Source organism: Notolabrus celidotus, chromosome 15 (genome assembly GCF_009762535.1).
Source record: "Notolabrus celidotus isolate fNotCel1 chromosome 15, fNotCel1.pri, whole genome shotgun sequence".
Taxonomy (NCBI): domain Eukaryota; kingdom Metazoa; phylum Chordata; class Actinopteri; order Labriformes; family Labridae; genus Notolabrus; species Notolabrus celidotus.
The window spans coordinates 20,712,588-20,733,071 of record NC_048286.1 but is presented as its reverse complement, the minus strand read 5'-3'; the positions used below and the strand labels follow the sequence as shown (position 1 = coordinate 20,733,071).

The window sequence follows — 20,484 nt, the reverse complement described above, 5'->3', positions numbered from 1 at the left end:
TTGCCAGAAAAATGTTTCAAATCCACAATTCCTTCCTTGGAAGCTATTTCTCATCCTTCCAAGTTTTCTTCCAAATAAATAGAAGAAAAACTGAGGAGAAAGTAAATAATCCACCTCCTTCATGCTAATACCTGCAATTTCCAAAATTACTAACTTCTCTGCACACTCTCGCACTCTGTCATCTCTGTAGTCTGTAATGCTACAGTCATGTCATTGGTCAAAGTTGATGGCTGAATGAATGGTAAGCAAATCAAGGGGCATGCCATGACCCCTGTCACTCATCATGGATGCTACAGTGCTTGGTCTTTAAAAAATAAGACCATTTCAGAGGTATTGTGTGTTTCTAGTAATTTTGCGTCTCTACATTTCACCAAAGATGAATACAATCTGTTTTAAGTTATTTGAAGATCCTTTTTGTTATCTTTATTTTATAAGGCTTAGTGTCAAACACTGAATCTAATGTTGCAATCCCTTCTCTGTGCTCCCATCACCACCTGTCGACTGACCCTGACCTCTGACCTCTCTGACACAGGGGAAGAAAAAGAGGAAATCAATAATGTATCCTATTACACTGAAATGACACATCAATAAATGTCAGATATTTTTGAGGGGTTATTATCAATCAATGTCCACTTACATGTACAGTTTACTTTGCAGCTATAGGAGCATGTTTCTATTATAGAAAATCAATTCCTATTTTATTTTGGAGTTGATCTCAATCAGGTTTAATATCAGACCGTAAACACACATTAGAGGGATCCTATAAATAAGGTAAATAAAGAGTGTGATACTACGTTTGGTGCTGTGTGATTGCTTCATATGAAGAAAGATCTCTGATATGCTGATCTGTGATCTCTTTGTGACTGCAGGCTGCCTTTTCAACAAGATGTGGAATATGGAAACACCTCCTCCCATCTAGGAGACTGCGATGGTAGGTTGCAGCACTATGACATGGATGCTTCAGTCTGTGTGGTGGACTGAGAGCAGGCTCCCCCTAGTGGCTGAATCCTTCATTACATCTGTCTGCTAGTCACTGAACATTTTGTTCTGAGAAAAAATAAAAAACAGACTCATGTAACTCCAAGTCAGAGAACATTGGTGACTAAAATTTAAGCTCATTGTAATTGTCCGAAGTGTAATGTGATTTCCTTCCCCCAGCTTAGAGAGATTCATTCAATGTTGATTTTAGAAACTGAGTGTTTTGGTGCTTTTATCAGTGCTGAATCAGGTGGGAGTGAAACTGGGATTCTAGTTTCACTTTCTGCGGGTCAGAGACGCTCCCAGTGTGAGACAGTTTAATTAGAGAGGATGTGAGAGGTAGATAATACATTCCTGCACAACGGGAAATGATACATCCTCCTGGTTATGAGGCTTTGTTCTCTCAAATCTGTCTCAACATCAGGGAGAGGAATGACCAAGGGTTGCTGGAGAGCAAGCGAGAAAAAGCATACAATACTGATGAAATACTGATGTCATTTTTTTTATTTTTTTTTATGAGAGGCTCAGATGTCACTGCAGCAGCACCGGGTGGAGATTCTTTGAACCTTGATCTGAAACCTTAAAAAAAAAAAAAAAAAGTCAATTTGGAGAGAGTGTTGTTTTCTTCCTCCTCTAAGAAACTGATCGTGGTAGAAGTCAGAGGTGCCAGGCTGCAGACCTGACGGACTTAAAGCGGTGAAAAGCACAGCAGAGGCCGAGCCAGGGGCCGGCGTGTGCTGCTGTGTCTGCAGATGGGAGTGATTAGAGCTGGGTGGAAACACTGAGGTAATGGTATGTGCTGAGAGGAGAGAGAAGAGAGACTCTCTTACCAGGGTGGAAAGTGTGGGGAGAAAAAGAGAGTCAGCTGCTGTGGTCTGCGCTGTGCTGATGACAAGTGCAGGCCTCTCTGAACCTGGAGCCTGTGGAGCCTCAAGGCCAGACTGGAGAGGGACTGAACAATAAGATTGCCTATTATGAGTGTTGTTGTAGTTATTGATTTAATATGAAGCAAAAAGTTCAAAGTAGACGAAACACCATATATAATGATAATGATAATAGGTTAAAGTGCACCCTGTGGACAGACATTGCAAAAGGAAGCCCATTGTTCTGTTCTCTTAAATGTCATCTTTATGATTCTGTCTTTATCTTTAGGAATCCTGCAGCAGAGTTTGCTAATAGAACCAGAAAGCCTGGTCTCGCTCAACCTGCTGGTGGCATCCGCAGTCTCTGCGTTCACCATTGGGGCGGCGCTCTCCGGCCTTGCTGTTTGTTGGATCATGGCCCACAAGCCCAGGAACCGCCGCCACACCAACTCTCAGTCCGCAATCCAGCGACGTGAAAGAGGCTTGCTTAGTAATGGCGGTGGGATGGGAGGCTCTGTTCTTAGCGTGACAAGACAAGGAGGTGGAGAACGCCCCTGCACTCAGACCGGGGAAACCCTATTTGTCATGCCCAACGGCTGGGTAAAGTCAGGGGAGCTGGACCCGGGTTTCCTACCAACACCAGAGCACACACCCCAGCAGAAACGCAGAGGCTTACGTCTGTCTGACTCCAACTCTGGAGGGTGGGACACCAGCCAGACATACCTGGGGGGAGGCTCCGTGGGATTGGGCTCCCCCTGCCGCATCCCCCCCTCTGTCTACCTGACCACCAGACTCTTCCAGCAAGGGGGAGGCATGAGACATGTCAGTGAAGGAAGAGGGAATGACACGCCACGCCAGCACTATGTCTGCCTCAGCAAACAAGAAAAAGGGAAGGGGACGCCCAAAGCCCCTCTTAGGAAGTCTGCTGGGGAGTATGTGTACCCCATGACCCCACAGGACTCGCCTGAGCGCAGGAGGGTGGTCTCAGCACCCAGCGCCCCAATGGAGTACAGTGAACCGCTGCCTTTGCGCTGGCCTGCCCCTGAAGGATACATCCTCAGCAGCCACGGCATGGTCCCTGTCCCTATGCCTCCACCCTCCATGCCCCCTCCCAGCAGCCAGGCCTACATGTCCCAGCAGCACACCCCCGGGCTGAGCCGGGCTTTGCTGAGGGGGGCTCTGGAGAGAGGGGAGCTGGGCGAGCTGGTTGATTTGAGCCAGCTCATGAGCAAGAAGAACTGCAGTGACAGGACTCAGACTGGCCAGTGACTGTTGCCAAAATGAAGAAAACGTCCAGAACTCTGTTTTTGTTTACACAGATCTCTCTTTTCCTCCTCATTCTGTCCGCCTCCTCTTCCTCTCTCTTTCTCCTAGTTCTCTTTTCCTGACATCTTTATTGTCATTCAGCCCCTCTGCTCTCCTCTGTCAGTCTCTCAGGCAACCCCACTCCCCCCCTCCCCCCATTACCCCTTTCCTCCCATGATGAGTCTCTCTTTATGACTGGTTGCTGGGTCTGCCACTCATATCCCAGCTCACGCTAATTGGTTCGGTGGGCTGAGGTTGTTGCTGTGTCTGCATTGCAGAGTTGCCTTTCTCTCTCCTGCAACCGAGCGGCGGCAGCAGGAAGAGGGAGGGAGGATGAGGAGGAAGAAAGAAGAAAGAAAGAGAGAAAGGAAGAAAAAAGAAAAGAAGGACAGCAGAGCAGGGGGCCCTTAGAGGATGTGGACAGAGACAAAGATGGACATAGCACTTAAAGGCTGCCTTCTCTGTGCAGATTAACTGTGGCTGCAGGAGTGGAATGCTTTCTCCCTCTTGGATCACATTAACAAGACTGCCACCCATCTGTTCCCCGTCTACATTACCTGTTGGTCTGTTTGCCAACAAGGTACTTTAGGTAAAACTGCAAAATCTAAACATCATGAAAGTACTTGAAGCTGGAGGTGACTCATCAGACAAATAAACCGACTGTAAAAACAACTCTAATGGATGATAAGGAAACACAAAGTCCTTCTCTTTGTGTCTTTTTCTTCTTCTTCCTCTTTGCAGCACACACAGTAGATGCTAATGTGTTCTTGTACAGGTGGCAGAGGGTATTTAGTATTCTGTGTACATGAGAAGGAAGACGTGTGTGCTAAAATGCCTCTAACCTTGTCTCACAGGGATATGGGACCATAACTCACGTCTTTCTGGAGCAGAGTGCAGGACTGAAATGTCAGCACTATTTCTGCCAACCGCATGCTCTCTGTTCGTTTGCCTTCTTACACGCCATGTACTGTTTAATGATCAATAATTTTGTGTGGACGTCTGGGGAGATTGCAGCAGAAAGTGGGAGAAAGAGAGAAAGACAGAGAGAGGTGTTTTAGAGGTTTTAAAGTAAACACTCTGCAATATATGAACACTGTCCTTCACTGTCACCTGAGGGCTTTCAGCACGTACACACGTATCCATTAATGCTCCATTATAGAATGCAGTCTGGTTTTATTGGGCAAGATATCCCTGTAAGCCCAGAGTGGGTCAAGGTCCTGCAGACATGACAAAGAACAAAGTGACAGTTACAGTGGTGATGATTGAAACAGCAGGCTTAACTCAGAGCCAATGGGGGTAATGGAAATGTTCCCAGCAAGCAAATGGGACTGTATATTCAGCCCATCAAAGTGTCATGGCACCGGACACGTATAGATCAACACAACATGGTACGAGTGTGTAAGCGAGGAGATAAAGGTCATAAAAAAAGAGACAAGATAAAGAAGTGAAAGCTTGTACAAGTCGATGAAATTAGGTGCCCCAATAACAAGGAGTGAGAGTTTGATATATTTGGCTCAATTTTCACTTGACCCTGTCAGAAGTCGACAAATGAATGAAGTTAATGCTGACCTTGCAGCAATATATGGTTTATCTGTACATAGTGAACTTTACTTTAGATAAAATGAAAATGTAAGACACACAGTAACTCCAACAAAAGAAACAAAAAAAACATCAGGTGCTAAGCTTGCAAACAAGAATAAACATCTTTCACGCCATTAAATCTATAAATGAGTGGAAATGTGTTTTCCTGTAAGTGTCCTGTCGGCCTGCTCCAGATTCAAATTGGCAAACGACTTTAGTTAAAATAGTGTCTTCTTTCATAACATCTAAATGCCAAGTTATGAATGATCAACTGATGTCTGGTTACTGAAGCAAAAACATGAGCAGAAACTTGTTTTTAAGTGCCATGAACATCGTTGAAGTCAACGGTGTTAGAGATCTGATTATTGCAGTATATTTGTGATATTTTTGCCTTTGACCATTCATGCTGAATGTTTTCTTATTTTAATGTTTTAATGTGAGTTTGAATGTGAAACTCCTTTTCTAGCTCCTTCACTCCTGATGAATGTTTCAGTGTTTGAAGGTCTGTTGATGAATTACTCAGAAACACCATGATGCCACTCGTATATACTGTAAATATGTAAAGATGAATACCTACACCTTGTCATGCCCTTTATGATTATACTGTAATGTTTTCACTGATGCCATGACACAAACTGTGTTGATTCCAGGACAGCCAGTATGTAAGTACAATGATGTAGAAGTAGTTCAAAGGCAAACCTTCAAACAGCCTGAAATGTTGAAAGGAACACTGTGTAACTCATTTTCTGTTTCTCATGTTTTTTTGTCTTGCTTTTGATTTTAAGAGCTGCAACAACGAGTTCATTCACAGATTGAAAAGTAATGATATTGTCAATTCATTTTTAGTAAATGTATCATTTAGTAGGGGTGCGTCTAGTAATACTTGACTGGGGGGGCAACTGGGGCATATACTAATGCAGGGGGTGGCATGAAGTATGTGTGTACACCATAGACTGTATAAAATATGGACATAGTATCCGTGACGTCCCCCATCTGTTCCTGAACACTGTTTTGAAGCCAATCGACGGCGGCAGCCATATTGAAAATGCAGAACTCAACCATAGTGAGGTAAAGAGGCGGAGTTTGAGCCTCCTAGCCAACAGCTATGTGTTCCCGTCCGTGAGTCAAGTCAGTCATGTGCCGATAGAGAAATTAGCTTGGAGAGCCAAGGCTTTTTTTTCTCAACCAGGCTGTAAACATGTTTATTAATGCTGTAAAGATCGTCTTCTTTAAATTGGTGTCTATGTGGCTTCCGGTGTTTCTGCATCCAGCCTCAAGTGGATTCTCGCAGTTTATGCCACTTCTGTATGGGCTTCATAGTTTGAGACCGGAGGTTGCCGCTTGGTGTACACAGTATACACACACAAACACAACCTCATGACCTTTTCTGTCTGAAATAACCACGTCTACTTAATATACCAACATTTCTGCTTCAAACAGCTGTTACATGCTTGTTTGTAATTCTTTACAGTTAAATAAAGTTCAATCTTCTTGACGTGGAATACTGTCAGGACTTATAAGAAGATGTTGGTCCAGAATAACAATTAAAATATAAAATAAAGGGAAATAAATCTACTGATAGCCTCTTGTATCTCAGTCCCTCAAAAAGCTGATTGTAGCAAGTCCAGCCTCTATAAAGGCAAACAGCCAACCATAGTTTAGGATTTTGGGGTAGCACAAGGGGTGGCCCGTCAGATTTCTTAGGCACATGCCACCCCAAGCAAACCCTCTGGACTCATCCCTGTTAAGTTTTTTTTGTTTGTTTTTTTTTAATTAAAAATGTAATTTGCTGATTCTAGCTTCTTGAATGTAAGGATTTGCTGCCTTTGGTCAACTTGTTTGGAAAGTTTTGAGGGATTAGACTGTTGGTCAGACAGCAAACAAATTAAAGATTGTGTGAGATTTCAGTCAACATTTTTTACAACTTTCTGACATAAAGACTTTAGGATTAAATGTTAAATTATTCACACAAAAAACAATCACATAAATAATCATTTGTTGCAGCCCTATTCTGTTTTTAGGTGATAGTCTGTAATTCATGCCAACCAACTGCCATACTGGAGGATCTTGAATATACTTATCAGCATCCTGGGAGAATGAATGTACTCATCTCTTTTCTGTTTGTAGTCATTTTACTGTGCAGTAATACAGACAAGCACAATGACTTTTTTTTCTCTCTTTTTTTCTTCTTTTTGAAAAGGAACTGTTTTTCTGTACCATTTGTGAATAGTGTAAATAATCATGCTGAAGTTAAAGTGTATACGGCTGTTTTTTCAGGAGGGTCTTCTGAGACTGGGCTGTGTTTGAAGTGTGACTTTTTGTTTGTTTTTCCTTTCCTTTCTCTCGGTGACGATGCTGTGAATAAGATGTATGTACAGTATTTACGTGATTTTGGCTGACTGCTGAGTTCAGCAGTTTCCCTGTTATTAGAGTAGAGACACAGGCAGAACTGAGCCTTCTCATTTGACTGATGCCTGCCCAGTTTTTGCAGTTGCTAAGATACTGCTGTTATAATAACCATCAATCTTTGGAGTACTGCTATTAAACGGCATTATATAACTGACTGCTAATGTTGTCGCATTTGCTTCTGAATGCACTCATTGAAATAAATGTATATTATTACACCACTGCTGACGCCAACACACAGATAAACACATTTACAACTCTGTTTCACAATGAGTTATGTGTGTATCATTACTGCAGTTTATTTTTGGTAAATGAGACACATTTTTCATCTTTATGGCAGTTAAAATGTTCACATGAGGTAGCTCCAGAGAAAAAGCAGCAGTGGAAAATCCAAGAAGCATTCACGTTTCTGACCACAAGAGGGAGCTGGACACTGGCTGTCAGTCGTCAAGCCTCTCAAGGAGTGGAAAGGTTTAACTCCCATGGGTGTCTGAGCATTCACAGGAAATGCTCTGTGCTGCTGAGCTCAATGCAGACTGTACAGTGACTGCGATATGTACAAGAGTAGTTCTTGTTTTAACACAAAATACTTTAAAGCAGGGGTGTCAAACATGCGGCCCATGGACCAAAACCGGCCAGCCAGAGGTTCCAATCCGGCCCGCAGAACGACTTTGCAAAGTGAAAAAATGAAAGAAGACATTAACTGCAATTTTTCAACAAAAGTAACTACTATTTCAAATTTGTCCTCTGGGGGTTGCATAAAATCATAGTGCTGACTGAGCGCATCTGAACAGCACTTTTTTTCCGGGAGTTTTTTTCTCAAAGTGAGAAAATAGATGACTTGCTGTTTGCATAATCTGGTTGAGATTCATAAAGACTATGACCCACTAACTACTAACACTAGCACTACACCCCTGCATACAACACTGACCAGCAAGAAAACTGTTCCTGCTGAAGCTGAGGGGTCCAAAATAATCAACTTTACCTTCTTCATTATTATAATCTATCTATTTTGCAGTAAAAATTTCACTCTGTGTCAGGTGAATGGGTAACCTGTGTGTTTTGTGTGTTTGCAGCAGGTTTCAGGGCTTAAAGAGTGAAGTATTCGGCCCCACTATGAGACTCATCATGGTGAAAAATACAACAGCTGTATTTGTTGAAAGATTGTTAATTAAATGTGAACATTTTCACAATGTACTTGTACTCTTTGCACTAAAACAAAGGGAAACATTTAGAGTTGTCATTATTTATAGGTTATTATGTTCTGATTTTGCAGGTCAGGCCCACTTCAGATCAACTTAGGCTGTATGTGGCCGCTGTACTGAAATGAGTTTAACACCCCTGGTTTAAAGAGTCACAACTCTACAAGAGTGCCGCCAATGTACTGACTTAAGAAGAGATCATACTTCATCATTAATACCCAGGAGAGAATTCATTTCTCACACTCTGTAATCAAACATGTAGGGCTGGATATACACATACATGTACCAACTGGATCCTATGGGCATGCAGTAATGAAAAGATGTCAGAGTGAGTGGGCTGCACACAGAAGGGTACCCAGAGAAGTTTCGGGTTCATTGCCATGCTCAACTCAAGGGCACCCAAGCAGTACTGATGTCCACTTCAGACCTGGGCTTGAACTGATGACTCTCTGGTTTACAAAACAAGTGTCCATCAGACTTATCTTCTGCCACCAAACTGAACTACTACCACTCTGAAAGCTTGTCTACTATGTCAGAGGTCACATCTCTGACAACCAGAGAACATATAATGGTAGGATGACACTGTAATTTCATTTTAGGCTTACAAATTATTTGTTGCTTGTAAGCCAACAAATAAGTCATTCCATAACTCACCATTTCAGGAAGCATGATGTTGGCAAAGGGATTTGACCCTCCAGAAAGAAACAGCTATGCACAACTATCAGACTGTCCTCGAGTGGCCTGGTCGGAGTCCTGATCTCAACCCAATTAAGAATTAGTGAACATGTAAAGGGTTGTGACTCATGAAGTAATGTGAACGTAACCAAGTAGGGGAAGCATTAAATTCTACTTTAGCCACGCAAAAATCCAAACAAAGGCTGCAATTGCTACAGAAGGTCAATTTACATCATTCTCAGTGGAAAAACAAGAATAATAATTAGCATACTAATTTAAGATACAAACTTGTGTAGAAATGTGCTTTCTTTCAACATGACCTATTTTCATGATGAAGTGAGTACTTGTTTTCACTGTATTAAGTTGCAACAGAATAGTTTTTCTAAGCCCTGAAAGATTTGTTTACAAGTATGGTGCTGACATAAGAATACCCTGTGTTCCTTCTGATTAACTACAAGGCCTTAATAATCACACACACAGCAGTAAACTGATAAGAAACTGACTTTGACAGTTTGTTTATATCACTCACTCTCACACACACAAACACCCTGAAGGAGCTGAGACAACTTAGCAGTCTGTTTATTGAGGCCAGAGGAACCAGTCAAGTTACAATCTCTTCTAGTGCTGTTATTCAATTTTAGGTTTTAAACAGACTTAAAGAGACACTTAGCACTATCGTCTATTAAGAGAAGCATGCATTTAACCTGCGGTCGTTGTTATAGCCAGCTGGAGGCGACGCCACTGGTTGGAAACATTCAGATTGTACTTTTTTTAATTTATTTTTCATTTAACCTTTATTTAACAGGGTTGGTCCCATTGAGATCAAATATCTATTTTCCAAGGGAGACCTGGCCAAGACAGTCAGCAGCAAAAAACAAACAAAAAAAACACAAGTTACAGACATAGACACACAGAGGACCGAAGTACACTTTACAAGCACAACATTTGTCGCAGAAAGAGCCGTTACCTAGGAGGCAGTAGTCTATGAGGAAATTACAAACTTCTCACTTGATTTGTTACCTCAGTAAACATTTCCAATGAGTTTATAGTCTGAGTAGACCGTTTTAGGTACTTCACATAAAGATGCTCAATATATAAACTGTTATCAAATGTACTGTTATCCCTACTATACGATTCTAGCTTCCCTACATTGGCTTCCAGTTAAATTTAGGATTCATTTTAAAGTTCTCGTTTTCGTGTATAGAGCTCTGCATGGTCAGGCTCCTGAATACATCGTCGACCTGCTCCACCCCTACCTTACCAGTAGGCCACTCAGGTCTTCTGACCAGGGCTTGCTGGTTGTCCCTCGAGCGCGCTTAAGAACAAAAGGTGACCGTGCTTTTGAAGTTGTGGCACCGACATTGTGGAACGCTCTTCCTGTAAATGTCCGTTCTGCTATATCTGTTGTCGCCTTTAAAAAACTTGTGAAGACACATTTATTTAAACAGGCCTTCGACTCACTGTGTTCAGACTAATGTTCAATTTATGCTATTGTCTGTTTCTTTTAATGTGTTGGATATTTTCCTGTGAAGCACTTTGTGATTTTATTCTGTGAAAGGTGCTATACTAAATAAAATTTACTTACTTACTTACTTACTTACTATGGCTGGTCCAATGGGTGTTCTGCCCCCAGATTCTGAAAATCAAGGCTTCCAATTTTTATCGAGACCATCATTTGCATATTTAACATCATGTTGTATGAAACACTAGAAATTCGACTTATTAGTTTGTTTGCTTGTTTTTTAAGTTTACTGAGGAAATTAATTAACTAAGAATTATGATCATTCTCAAATCAGATTGTATTCAATCTGGATATTATTACAAACAAGGACGTCGCCCCCTGAAGACTATTAGCTGCGTTGAAAGTACTTTGATACTCTAACAGTCAATGTGTTGCTTTAAGTCACCAACATATATATACAAGTGCTGTTTAAAAAATACACATTCAAAAAAACCTCAAAAGATTATTTTATTTATATTATTATTTAGAATCTCAAAGTTATGAATAAAAACGTTTCAATAAAAAGTAGTAGCTGATGGAATCAAAGCAGCAGTTTGTAGAAGCAATCCATTGAGACACAGCTAAAAATATCTGTTCGGACCAGTAGTGTGGGGGCAGTTTAACAAACACTTTGACGGCTAACCTTAGGTGGATGGGTGTGTAGCAGATGATAAATACAATCATGTTTGCTGTAACAATGCCAATTGAATTTTTCCTCTCCTCTGACTTGGCGTCCCCCTTTAACAGAATATGAATGATCTGACTGGAACAGAAAACAATTATCAAGAGTGGGACAAGGAAGCCTGCAGATACCAGGATGACAACAAACAGTAATTCAAGACGGTGTTCCCTGCATCTTTCATAACAAGTCAAGAGTTTTTCAGGGGAGTTATTCTCTTTGAATATAGCACATATTGTCACCACAAACACCCAAATAGCCACACAAACAGCAAAGGCAACCTCTTTCTTCTTCCTCCATGATCTGGCACGCATTGGGAACCTTATAGCCAGGTATCGATGCACACTGATGGCTGCTGAGGTGAAAATGCTGGCGTACACATTGATGTAATGTATGCTGAAAAGGAATGTACAGAGGGAAGTCTTGGGCAGGCAGAAGAAGGCATCGTAGATCCTGAAGGGAAGAAAGAGGAGGAGGGTGGAGTCAGCTGCAGCCAAGTTCAACATGTAGATGTGGGTATCTGTCCAGGATGATCGCTGGGCAATGCAGGCCCGCAGAGCCATAAAATTGACAAGAAAACCAAGCAAAAACAATGGACAGTAAGCCAAACCCTGAAGAGTATCCACTGTGCAGGTCGTGTCAGTGTTGTTGGTGATGTTAGTGCACATACTGTAGTTTTCTGTAAAAAGTGGCCATGTGAGAAATGATTAGTGAATGTTAGTTAAGAAAAATAAGTAAGTGAGATGCAAAAAACAGCTTAGTATAATAAACACACAAAAACATTTCTTCTAGATTTTGTATTCAGTAAAGTGGTTTACATTCAAAACAACTGCAATGAAATAATCACTTTTTTTGTAGCTCTGTATGCTGATTGTATAGTTTGCTTATAGGTCATAAAGTAGCATTTATTGGGGCGCTGGTGGCCTAGCGCCCCACATACAGAGGCTACAGCCCTCGCTGCAGGGGTCGTCGGCTCGATTCCCGGCCAGTCGACCATTTCCTGCATGTCTTCCCCCACTCTCTACTCCCCACATTTCCTCTCTCTCTACAGTTGTCCTATAATTTTTTTTTAAAAAAGGCAAAAAATATAACAAAAAAAAAAAAAAAGTAACATTTATTTATTTAATTAATTTTATCTCATAACCAGCTTAAAGCCCCTCACAGGAGTTAAGAGCGCATTTTTGCTTGACTGTTTCACCATGCAGAACTGTAGTGAGGCTGTGCTGTCTGTATCACATTTGAACAAACAAAAACAAAAAACGCACACATCATCTGTGTAGAACTCTAAATTACATATTGCTATGGCCATCCTTTTGTGCAATTATATGATGTGATTAAAAGGCAAAGGCATTGAGGTGTCATGTGGGTCTTCTAAGAGCCGTGATGTAGTCAAGGAAGGGCTGCCATATCTGTTTGAATCTGGTTGTTTTGCCCAACAGCTCATATCTGATTCTCTTTATAGATAAGGTACTGGAGAACTCTGTAAGCCAGACCTCAAAGTAGGGCGGTCCCCCCTTGTTCCAAACTTTTAGAATCATTTTTTTTTTTTGTTGCAATTAATCAATAATTAACTTTAAAGTGTTTATTGGCCAATACTGATGCTACGGGGATATCATGCTTCCCTATTTTTTTTTATACATTTATGTCATGTATTTTCCCTGACATGGCTACAGTTTCTGTCTGTCAAAATGTTCAAATTCGAAAAAACAAAATCTTATTAAGAAAAAAAAGAAGCAGTTCTGCATAAAGGAGGTTCTGGACCTAGTCCCCTATTTCTCAGACTAAAACCCTTTAGGAATCGCTCTCCATCTCTGTTGTAAGGACAAGACGAACAATTAGAGCAACCAATATGTTAATAGTTTCTAAAATGACTCGGGATAATGTTATCCTTTCAAACTGTATAATGAAATTTGATGATTACTTTGTTTTAAAAGGAAAACTGGTTGTTGTGGTCTGCTTTGTTATCACATTACTGTTAATTAGGTAACGCAAGCATCAGCATTTTGGTCTCTCAAGAGGAGAATCAGAGTTGCAACAAAGGGACATGAGCCAGTCACATGTGAGTAAAAACCAAAAACAGAAACAGAAAGAATGTAACTGGTCTCACTTGTTGATCACGTACAAGAGTTTACAGTCAAATAAGTGGAGGACTGAAAAACATACTTGTTAGTGTTGATCAGAATTATAAAAACAAACTTACCAAATCAGATTTCTCCTTTGTTACACGGATGTGAAGCTGTCTGCATCAGCACAAAGTTCTCTGCACAGAACCCCCGTGACAGTTTCACCTCTGTTTTTTTTCCTCTGTTATAGAGTTAGACTCTGTCGCTAAGAATGTAAAGCAGAAACCAAAAGAGGTAACAACAGCCGCTTCGCAGTGTCAGTCAACCACACACAGAGTTTATCACGTAGCTTAAAAGTGACATTTGTTTGTTCCTGTTTGATAATCAAGTGAACCAGAGGTGAAGAAATGGAAGCACAGAAAACTGATACTGACTTTAGTGAGCTTAAAGTGTGGCTTTAAAGTAGGCGACCGGTGGTCCCACTAAACTATATCAAAATTTAAATCTTACAAGGTAGCGAATGATTATTTGCCAGCACTGCTGCCTCTTCATTTCTGAATCAAAAAAGGGCGATTTGTGTGATTTAAACATCCAGCAACAACAGCAGTGAAAAGGAAAAAACAAGCTGCACACTGAAACAGAGGTGAGAGCACAGGTCAAGAGCTGCACTGACAAAGCCTGACTGGGAAAGGAAATTGCAGAATAAATCTTGTCCTTGTGCAACAGGCACGACTTCGAACATAACCCCTCCACTCTTCAACGGCTAGACTGTGATGAGAAATGGCTCAGTACCATGTTCTGTTGCCTGAAGGAGGGAAAATAACAGTTTCTACAAATACAAAAAAACTTCTTGAAATGAAAGGCTTGGAAAAAGTATGTCATTGTACTTGTGTTAGCCTTGATGGGGGGAATGTTTGTCTCACACATATTTTTCAACGATCATCACTTGAGCTGCAAAAATAGACTGTAAATCCCCCTTAGATTGATAACAACTAACATTCACATGCCGCATGTTTGAAAGTTTAGGTATAAAGGATCCTTTGAAAATAAGTTTCTAGGTTAAATACGACACAGATCATGGAACAAGACTCTGAACTCTTTGACATCCTAAGACTTTCTTTACATTTTAACCTTCATTGTGTCCTCATTGAATACACACAAATATGGCCTTTGATTGGGCGCGTACTTAGAAACAGAGCCACAAAATACTCTCCTCAATGAGGGTGTGTGTGTCTGTGTGTGTGTGTGTGTGTGTGTGTGTGTGTGTGTGTGTGTGTGTGTGTGTGTGTGTGTGTGTGTGTGTGTGTGAGACTGACCCTGTCTTGTGTGGGTGCGTGCGTCGCTCATGTTTTGCTTTGTTTTTGCGTACAGTAACCATGACCAACATCAACTGCTTGTTTGTCTTGTGGCCACTGATTCATTTGTTTGTGGCTGAAGGCGTGTATGCACCGGAATGACTAAGATGATGAGAGTTTCATAACACAAATACTGAACATTAATTGAACATACGTCTGATCTAAGTCCAGAATATATAATATTTGTATCATATGCACTTTTTGTGATCATTTGAATATTGGACTTATGAAAGCTGAATATTTACCGAAATTGCTTGTCTTCAGTAATCAAGGACTCTGTCCACATTTTACCAGATTGCACTGGATGAATCATCCCCTTCATAACCTTTCATAGTTCCAGATTGAATTCATGTATTTGAATACAGACAATGACAGGCAAATGAGAGCTGGTTTGAAGGACACAGGTCTTTAGACTGGGTATGTAAGGTCATGGTTTTAAAAAGGAAAATTAGAGTTGTTGACAAGCTTAAAGAAAGATATAAAACTACTAATTGAATGTGTACAATAACAGGAATATTATGTACAATAACAGGAGTAATGATAATACACAAAGGACAGCTTCAGTAACAAGTTGAGATGTTATTTAATTGTTCTTTAGAAAGCACGCCTTGTTCGTCTCCAGATGTAACTGGTGTCTGTATATTCCATAGATATATGGATGATGCCTCGTGTCCAACGCAATGAAATGCCTTTCTTTCCAGATGGATAGAAACGCAATTAAAACTACGTGTAGGCATGGGAGAGAGAATAAGTTTGACAATTTTTCGCCATCCAGTAGTTTTCAGTATGTGCTTGTAAACTGTTTCCTTCAAAATGATGAAGACAATCTGACTTTATATAATGTGTAACCATATCTTAGCATAAGAACAATATTCAGATTCCCAATGTGTTTAAAATAGTTAAAGAAGGCATTTTTAAACATAGAAACTCAGTTGGCAATAAACAGAACTAAAAGAAATAGCATGTTAGCTACAGCCTGTTAGATAAGCTAGCATGCTGTCATGCAGTCTACAAGAAATACATTGCAGAAGTTTCATATTTCTTAATGTACTTTTAGTAAATTTGGGCCAAACTATTATGGCGGGGAGGAGTTTTGCAGGCACACTGGATATCACGGATATTCTCATAGGAATGAATGGACTTCTGGCTGACTCACATTCGTACATACTGAATATCTAAGTGGAAACGGGGCGTTAAGGTTTAAAGCTCCTGCGGAGGAAATGTTGTTTTGTGTTGATTGTTGAGCCCTCCTAGGTAGACAACAGAAACTCTTAACTAAATACTGTTCTTATTTTGTATATGCAGGGGCATGTCCAGATTATTTTTTGACTGGGGTGGCCAAATTAGGGAGCTGACATGGACATGGGTGGTTAGGGTTGGGATCATTAATAACATTTACCGTCTTTGTCTTGACAATCTAGACTCCTGTGTGAGGAATTATTTGACCTAAAAAAGAAACCCAACAGAGTGATGACATACATTTTCTAATTTCATTCTTAAGGACTAACAGAGAGTTTGTCAAATGTGACAATTAGAGACATTAGCAATAGAAAATGTGCTACAATTATTACAAAGAAGTGTACTGTCAGCCTGGTAACAGATCCAGAAATGGTTGATTTTAACTTTTCTGTCAAGGCAAATAGCCTATCATAGTTTAGGATTTGGGTTGGCACATTGGGTAGCCAATCAGATTTCAGGGAGAGGGGCTCTGGACATGCCCCTTTATGTAGATAGTGTTTTTTGACATACTGTACATCTCAGCCAGTTATCTTTCTATTTTTCATCGTTCACATGAATATGTACTTTTGGTGGATATTTTTTTGTGAAAAACATAAAAAAATGGCTTTTCCTTCAGAGCGCTTGTCTGACACCTACCCTGTGGCAGTGGTTACAGGCATTACAAGTAACTGCAGATAAATAGTAAATCTTCAGATAAGAAGCCTTTATTGTCATTGTAGCAAGGCAAGGCAACTTTATTTGTATAGAGCATTTCATACACGAGGGCAACTCAATGTGCTTTACATTAAAACATTAAAAGCATTGGAAACATTCAGACAAGCATAAAAGAACACAATTTAATGACAAATATAATAAAACAGGAAAGAAAAGGAAAAATTAGAAAATATTAAAAATTACATTAAGATTTGCATTTAAAGTGAGTTAAAATAAGCTAAGATAGGAAGGCAGTGGCAAAAAAAAAAGTCTTAGTATTTGATTTAAAAGAAGTGAGAGTTAGAGCGGACCTGTGGCTTTCAGGGACTGTGTTCAGATCTGTGGTGCATAATGACTAAACGCTGCTTCACCATGTTTCGTTCTGACTCTCGGGACTGAAAGCAGGCTAGTACCTGATGACCTCAGAGGTCGAGATGGTTCATGAAGTAGCAGCAGATCAGCAATGTATTTTGGGCCTAAACCATTCAGTGCTTTATAAACCATCAGCAGGATTCTAAAGTCTATTCTCTGACAGACAGGAAGCCAGTGGAGGGATCTAACGAAATTAATGTTTACACTCAAATCAGACATTCAATACCGACAGGACATTCCATAAAATCATTTTAAAAGTAAAGTGTTGCAGTGTAATAATTAAACATGAAAGTGTCTATGTGCTGCACAGTGCGGAGTGTATACTAGCAGCGATAGACCTGGTTTGTTTTTTGTTTGTTCAGTGTGCTGATAGCTGTAGGAAAGAAACTGTCTTCATAAATAAATAGTAAATCTTGTCACTGAAGGTCATGTTTGCTTTTGTACATCATAAAAAGGTAAAGGTCAGAACCAATTTCTGTTTGTTTCATTAGCAGCTAAACACTTCTCACAGTAGCTTTCAATACAATTTAAAGCATACCATGCCAGCATCAAGTGACCACTAAATTCACCATTTCAACTACATCCCTCCAGTCTTTTATAGGGTGGCTACCCAGGTGAACAAAGTGCCAAGATAAGACTACTCCTCTCTGCCTTTGCTGTTTCACTGAAGACGATGACTTCACCCGCAAAACACACAGCTGAAATTTCCTTCTACAAGGGAAGGAAAAGATTGAGGAAAAAGAAACCACCACCACCAGGGTGATTGACTGAAGGCCTTTAAAAACAAGAAGGGAGAATGGAAATCTGAAAATGCGATTTGGAAAAAGCTTTGGACAGGCTTAGTGGAACAGTTGAGAACACAAGACACAAAAACAGATGACAGAGCAGAAATGTTTTGAGTACAAAGTTGCCCTTTAACTGAGTGTTTCATGTATTTAAATCTATTTTAAGTTGAAAGAGGTTGGTTTCAGGAAAGGTTTGGCATACCCTTTTGAGGTGAAAGAGTCCACTTGGTTTATTAGACTGCGGCCTCTAAAATGAAATGCAGACAATCCACCACCAGAGAGGGGGGAGGAATCATCCTCATCCAAGACAGAAGGTTAAGTGTGTAGTTGCTTTTTAAATAAGACCTTTTTTTTTGAAAGTCGTCTGGAGATGCAGTTGCCCCATTAAGTATAAAGGCTGTCAATGTGCTGAATGTTTACCTATACAATTGACACATCATCTGTTAAAATGTCCTTGAAATTTCAGATGTTTACAAAAGAAGACTGAGGGTGCAGGAAATGTAAGATTGCATCCTGTTTATTAGGAATTACGGCTTGTAGTTTTTACAGTTATTGCATTTTGTGGCGGCACTCTGATTTTATTAAAAGCTTCTGCATTGATGTTATTCTCTGAAAATAAAGGCAGAAATCTAATATTGCACAGGATATGAAGGGGCTCCATATTTCAGATGTGCTCTGTTGTTATCATTAATTTCTTTTAGATCCCTCAGGGCTTATCCTGTTTTTGCAGAGATATTTCCCAGATTGACCATGATCGGGTATAAAATCATGGATATGTTTTGTCTGCTAGTCTTAGTTGAGAGCCTGTCTCTCTCTACCTCACTGCTTTGGTGTCTCTCTTTTTTTTTACATGCATCCCTGCCTTCATTCCTGTCCGTCTGGTACTGTTTGAAAGTGCCCTTAACACATCAGTTGTAAGGCGGGTGGCGGATGGTTGTTGGGGAGGAGGGGGTTTCCATCGCTCTAACTAGGTCAGTGAAGACACACCCCTCTCTCCCCTGGCCGTGCCCCCCCTCCTCCTGTCTCCCTCCATCTCCTTTCTTTTTCCTCTGCTCCCTACTGTGACGCAATGCAGACTTTCTGCATAGTCTGTCTGATTCTCTCCTACTACACAAAACACCACAGTCTCCCACTTCACCGATGACATGTTGACACCTTCGAAATCAGCATCCAGCAAACACATATCAGCGAAAAACAGAGACATCTTGCACTTTTGACAAACTGCTAGGCAAGTTTGATGAATCAGCCACACCATATGAGACCGTTTGTGTGCCAGAGCCTCAAAGATTTGGCCCTACTTTATGTTGGGATGACAGATTACATAAGGCTGTGTCATTGCATAATGTTCAAAGTGTTCGTCAATCTGGGATCAAGCACATCAGAAAATGTGTCGCTGTTGCGAAGCATTTGATCGGAGGACACACACTCGTATAAACTCTCCTCCTTATTTGTTTGTGTGAGAGATGATAGACAACAATCGCTGCATTCATCAACTGTTTTCGAATCCAATACAATACTCAACTTGTGACTTATCATGTGTCTGCATGCTCTGTTGACAGTATGGACTGAAAATCATCAAATATGCATGCTAAAGAGCAAACTCCAAGTATTACATAAGACCAGCGTGTTGTACCACAATCCCGTCGCTAGATGTCTCTGCTCCTGCTGACTGCTGTGCGATGAGTCATCTGGGCGGTTTTACAGTGTATGAACTGAATTATCACATCTCACTCATGCCTGATCTGAAAAATGCAGCGATTATCTCTGTAAGAAAAAAAGCATCTGAGGTGAGATATATACGGTGTATATGCATGGTGTATTATATGTGCTAAAGAGATGGTTTTACAGTGGGTGGGTGATGATGAAAAACCTGGTTAGAAACAAGACAAAAAGTAAAAGCTTGAGAAGAAACATGAATACAAGCTTATGTATCTACAATGAATTATGCACTTTTTCCACTCTCCCCTGATGAGATCATTTGAGGCAGTTTCGGGGGACTGAGCATAAAAATAAGAAATGAAAGGGAATGGAGTATGGGAGGATAAAAGCAAACAAAGGGGTTGAAAAAGCAGCAAGATAAGGCGTGTAAGAGTCTCCAGCAGTGCCCTGTGCATGGTACATACCAGATGCATGTCATTGGGCTAAACATGGAGGAAGCGGGATGATATGAGGCGGAAGCGAGAACAGTCACAGTGGGGGCGATTGTGCAGGAAATTGGAATAATTTTTTTTTTCCACCCAGCTGTGCTCACTGGCTTTGTTTACTGTAGACAGAATAACAAATCACAACCTTGTCGGAGTCTATGTGGCATCACATATGTGGTCCCATGTGGTGCCTATGTGCATCCATGTGTGGGTGCAATCACACTCGCCTGGGTGTAACTGGGTCAGACTCACATGGCAGAGCACGTTGAGTCACACTACAGATAAACACTGGCCAGTTGCCACGGAAACCGCCTTGTCCTGTTACCACATCCATATTTGCATTTGCATCAGAATTATGTGATAAAGTTGTAGTTGACAAAAGCGGGAGAGTATTTCCACACATATATTTAAAGCCCAGTGTTATCATTTGGGATAATGACCGCAGGTTCAATAAATCTCGACTGTCTTCAGAATGTATTGGCTAAATTAGAGGTGCAGCATTGTGACTATGTCAACACGTCTAAGTCCTCCCTCTATTCAAGCGTCTGTGGGTGTGGATGTTGAACCTGCTTTACCAGGAACAAAGGAGAAGAGAAATGGAGAGGTGACCAAGGGCAATGAAAAGGAGACAGAGATTTGCTTC

General features: G+C 40.7%; 1 protein-coding gene and 1 long non-coding RNA gene across 2 annotated transcripts in view; one reads left to right on the top strand and one right to left on the bottom strand.

The window, feature by feature from the left end:
• The window catches only part of LOC117826152 (semaphorin-6B-like), a 44,213-nt gene extending 36,923 nt beyond the window's left edge, over positions 1-7,290 (top strand). Inside the window, exons 16-17 of the mRNA XM_034702023.1 lie at positions 870-931; positions 2,131-7,290. Of these exons, the coding sequence (XP_034557914.1) occupies positions 870-931; positions 2,131-3,110 (1,042 nt within the window). The 3' untranslated portion in view covers positions 3,111-7,290. The remainder of the gene's footprint in view (positions 1-869; positions 932-2,130) is intronic.
• Positions 7,291-10,960: 3,670 nt separating this feature from the next.
• Positions 10,961-13,853, bottom strand: LOC117827170. Its single transcript, XR_004634157.1, has 2 exons — positions 13,391-13,853; positions 10,961-11,869 (listed from the first exon to the last, which is right to left on the bottom strand). It is a non-coding gene; the product is annotated as an uncharacterized LOC117827170 (long non-coding RNA).
• Positions 13,854-20,484: the final 6,631 nt, after the last annotated feature.